Consider the following 3,666-nt stretch of genomic DNA (forward strand, 5'->3'; position numbering starts at 1 on the left):
TTTACTTGTAATGGAGTATTTCTAAATTGCAGTATTGGTACTGTATTCTCCCCCCCCCCCCCCCCCCCTTAAAGGATGTGGCGTCAAATACAAGGAGAGGCCCATGGAGCTGGTGTTTGTGATAGACAGCTCGGAGAGCGTCGGCCCCGAAAACTTTGAGATCATCAAGGACTTTGTGACGGAGCTGGTGGACCGTGTGACGGTGGGACGGAACGCCACCCGCATCGGACTGGTGCTCTACAGGTCTGTAAACGTGTCCTAAAACCTGGTTGAGAACCACTGATGCAACAGGTCTGTGAAGTGTGAACGTGTCCTAAAACAGACACCACCGTGTCAAGTGAACTGAAGTCGATAGCAGCTTATCAGAACTCCACAGGAGTCCCGCTTTATTAGAACAATGAACAGGATAGCAGAATGCCTTCATGAGGTATCTGAAGATCCTGTAGTATAACCCCCCAAAAATAACACACTTAACACAGCGAATGCTAACCGCATATCCATACGTTATTAATTAATCAAACGTCCGGTGCTAACCACGTATCCATACGTTTTAATCACTTTTTTATAGCATACTTTCATTCATCTTTTTACCCACCCGGACAATGAAGAACCATCCCCCTGTCATTGCTGCTTAGTCCCGCTCACGTGATCAGAAAAAAAAAAAAACCCTCCCCTCCTGAAAACAGGAGGGCGGGCCGATTTACGTGTAGAAGCCAGTGTAAAATGGACGCGCCCATGCAATGATCTAGTCGGTGTGTGAAAAGAATCAAATTTCACCTAACCTCGCCTCACCAGGCTTTCCCCCACCTCGGACATTTCACCCAACACTATAATACTCGATTCCCCCCACCCCTCCTGTTTCTCCAGGAGGAGGATTTGCACCGCGCAACTGTAGAGAACAGTTGCACCGCTCACTTCACAGGGGTGTGATTTTTATTATTACAGTAGAAGTTTACAGACCAAACTGTAAATAAAAGGTTTACATGACTTTCTGTCTCAGTCCGTATATAGCGAGCTGTAGTGAATAAGTACAGAACAGTTGCAACGCTCACTTCACAGGGGTGTGATTTTTATTATTACAGTAGAAGTTTACAGACCAAACTGTAAATAAAAGGTTTACATGACTTTCTGCCTCAGTCCGTATATAGCGAGCTGTATTGAATAAGCAGAGAACAGAATATGGGACAGAGTTGCACCACTCACTTCACATGGGTGTGATTTTTATTATTACTACAGTAGAAGTTTTTTTCTTATGAAAGCAGAGAGTCTTCTGTTTCATACGGTATATAGTATTTATATGTCGCTATAGGCCAGGGTTCCCCAATTAATTTTCCTCGAGGGCCATATTTTGACTAGGGTCCCAGGCTGGGGGCCGAGTCCGCACGCGTGAGGTTGAGGTCTTGCCCTGAAAATTCATTTTCAGGGCAGGACCCCATTTGAAAAGGATGCCCAGTTTGACATGCATAGGCTACTGACCCCCATTTAATGTCATTTATATCTGGGACCCCCCCCCCCAAAAAAAAAAAAAAAAAAAAAGAAATGCCGCAAATGGCCCGCAGGCCGCCTATTGGGGTACCCTGCTATAGGCCTTATTTTGTGAATATTGAGGAGTTCACGTCCATGTCTTCTCTGAAGTTATCTGGTGGGCACAAGCTGCATTCAATAACCAATTACTGTCTAACTGTAGATGGGATCAATGTGTACTGTTTTCCTCGTAAAAGTACACATTCAGGGCTTTCATTCGGTGTATAGGATGTATAGGATATTTATTGGGTTCAATTTTATATCTGCCTGTCAATGTCTCTGACTTTAAACCATCCATAACTCTGCTCGCTGTTCAAGATAACCACTTCCAGGCAAATGCAGGTGTTGCAAAAAGGTCAATATCTCCAGAATGGAACATGGTCAAATCAAAATGTATTTTTTAAATTGAAGTGGACAAGTCCAGCTTTCTTTTGATGTATGCGTGTGATTCTCGCTATAAGAGAACATTTTGCTGTGGGCCCCGAACAAGGCCTTTGTGCAATGTTAAACGGTAGCAACATCAAAATAGGCCTGGGGAGATTCTGTAGCAATCAAAGTGTTAAAAAGAATCTCGTGTGAAGTGAGGGGCGCTCTTGTCATCATACATCATCATACATCATCACATTCTAGCCAATCACAATTGGCGTCCTCACTTGTCTGTCCTCACTTTTTATCCTCAATATGTACTTTGCTTAGCCAATCAAATCATCGCTGTAGGGTGCTCAGCCACTCAAATCATTGCTATGGGATACACACAATCAGACAAAGCTACCAGGCATAGGAGGGGCTAACGCCCGTAAAAAACAGCTGATCTACAAGTTCACAATGCGACAACGGTACACAGCGCGTTGTGAGCTTGTAGATCGGCTATTTTTGATTGTGGATCGTGAATGTCAAGTTCATGATGTAATCTGGACATTGTGACGTCATATTGACTTACAAATATGGAGTTATTTGCCTCTCTGTTTGACTTCCTGAACAACAACAAAAAAAGTTTGATATTTTGTGGTCCCGGAAAGTTAAATATTTCTCGGCTCCATAAGGTATTTGATTGTTGCTCGGACCAATGGTACGCAAACGAGGAGCGCTCATCGTGGTAGAAGGCGCTCCAGTCGTGGACTGGGCAGGGAAATCGACACAATGCGGCGCGTTAGTGCGTGCCCTGCAGCAAAGTGGACGAGCAGCCGAGATGATGGCGTTTCCCGACAGAACCACCGAGGTCGGACGGCTGATCGACGCCTACCTTCAGAACAAAAGCGACTTGGAGGACCACGCCGTGCACCTGTTGTTTTCCGCGAATCGCTGGGAGCTGGTGCCGTCGATGAAGGAGAAGCTGGAAGGAGGCACCACTCTGGTCGTGGATCGGTACGCCTTCTCCGGAGCCGCGTTCACCGGCGCCAAGCCGGGGTTCTGTCTGGACTGGTGCAAGCAGCCCGACGTGGGACTGCCAAAGCCAGACCTGGTGGTGTTCCTGCGGCTCGGTCCAAACGCCGCCGCGCTCAGGGGCGGCCGGTTTGGAGCGGAGAGATACGAGAACGGCGCCTTCCAGAGAGCGGTCCAGCAGGAGTTTCAGCAACTGTCGAGAGACCCTTCGATCAACTGGCAGGTAGTCGATGGTTCCCAAAGCGTCGAGGACGTTCACGCCAGCATCAAGAGGCACAGTTTGAACGCCATCGACACGGCTGAGAATCAGCCGCTTGGGGAACTATGGAAGTCTACTACCACTACTGCTAGTACTCAGATGAGTTGTAGTAGTAGTGATTTTGTGTGTATGTACCCCTCGTTCCTGTGACGTCATGTGGCATCCAAATCAATGGCAAAATGGCAAGATAAATTGGACCGCTCCAACGGCTGTGTGTGTGTGTCCACCCCGAAAAAATCACACTTGTGTGAAGTGAGGGGCTCCCGACATTTTGAAGCCTGCATATATATGGCAGGGTCACTTTCATTCATTGCAGATTTATTGCCACAATTATACATTGAGACATGAATGCAGTGTGTTATTGTGTAAAACAAAACCAGTCACAAGCTTTATATTGACCCACATGACCCAGTATGTGCGGACCTTAACCCTTTGTTATTCTAACCCCGGCCCGGCACCTGGTTTTTGAGGGGCGATAGCCACTCCTATGTCCAGCTTTT

At 46.9% G+C, this 3,666-nt stretch overlaps 1 protein-coding gene across 1 annotated transcript; it reads left to right on the forward strand.

The window, feature by feature from the left end:
- Nucleotides 1-2,590: 2,590 nt before the first annotated feature.
- LOC306927639 (thymidylate kinase-like) lies at nt 2,591-3,316 on the forward strand (the record flags this gene model as incomplete). Its single annotated transcript, XM_079507444.1, has 1 exon — nt 2,591-3,316. The coding sequence occupies one exon, from the start codon at nt 2,591-2,593 to the stop codon at nt 3,314-3,316; it is 726 nt and encodes a 241-aa protein (XP_079363570.1).
- Nucleotides 3,317-3,666: the final 350 nt, after the last annotated feature.

Source organism: Electrona antarctica, assembly GCF_951216825.1.
Source record: "Electrona antarctica genome assembly, chromosome: 1".
In the NCBI taxonomy this organism is placed as follows: Eukaryota; Metazoa; Chordata; class Actinopteri; order Myctophiformes; family Myctophidae; genus Electrona; species Electrona antarctica.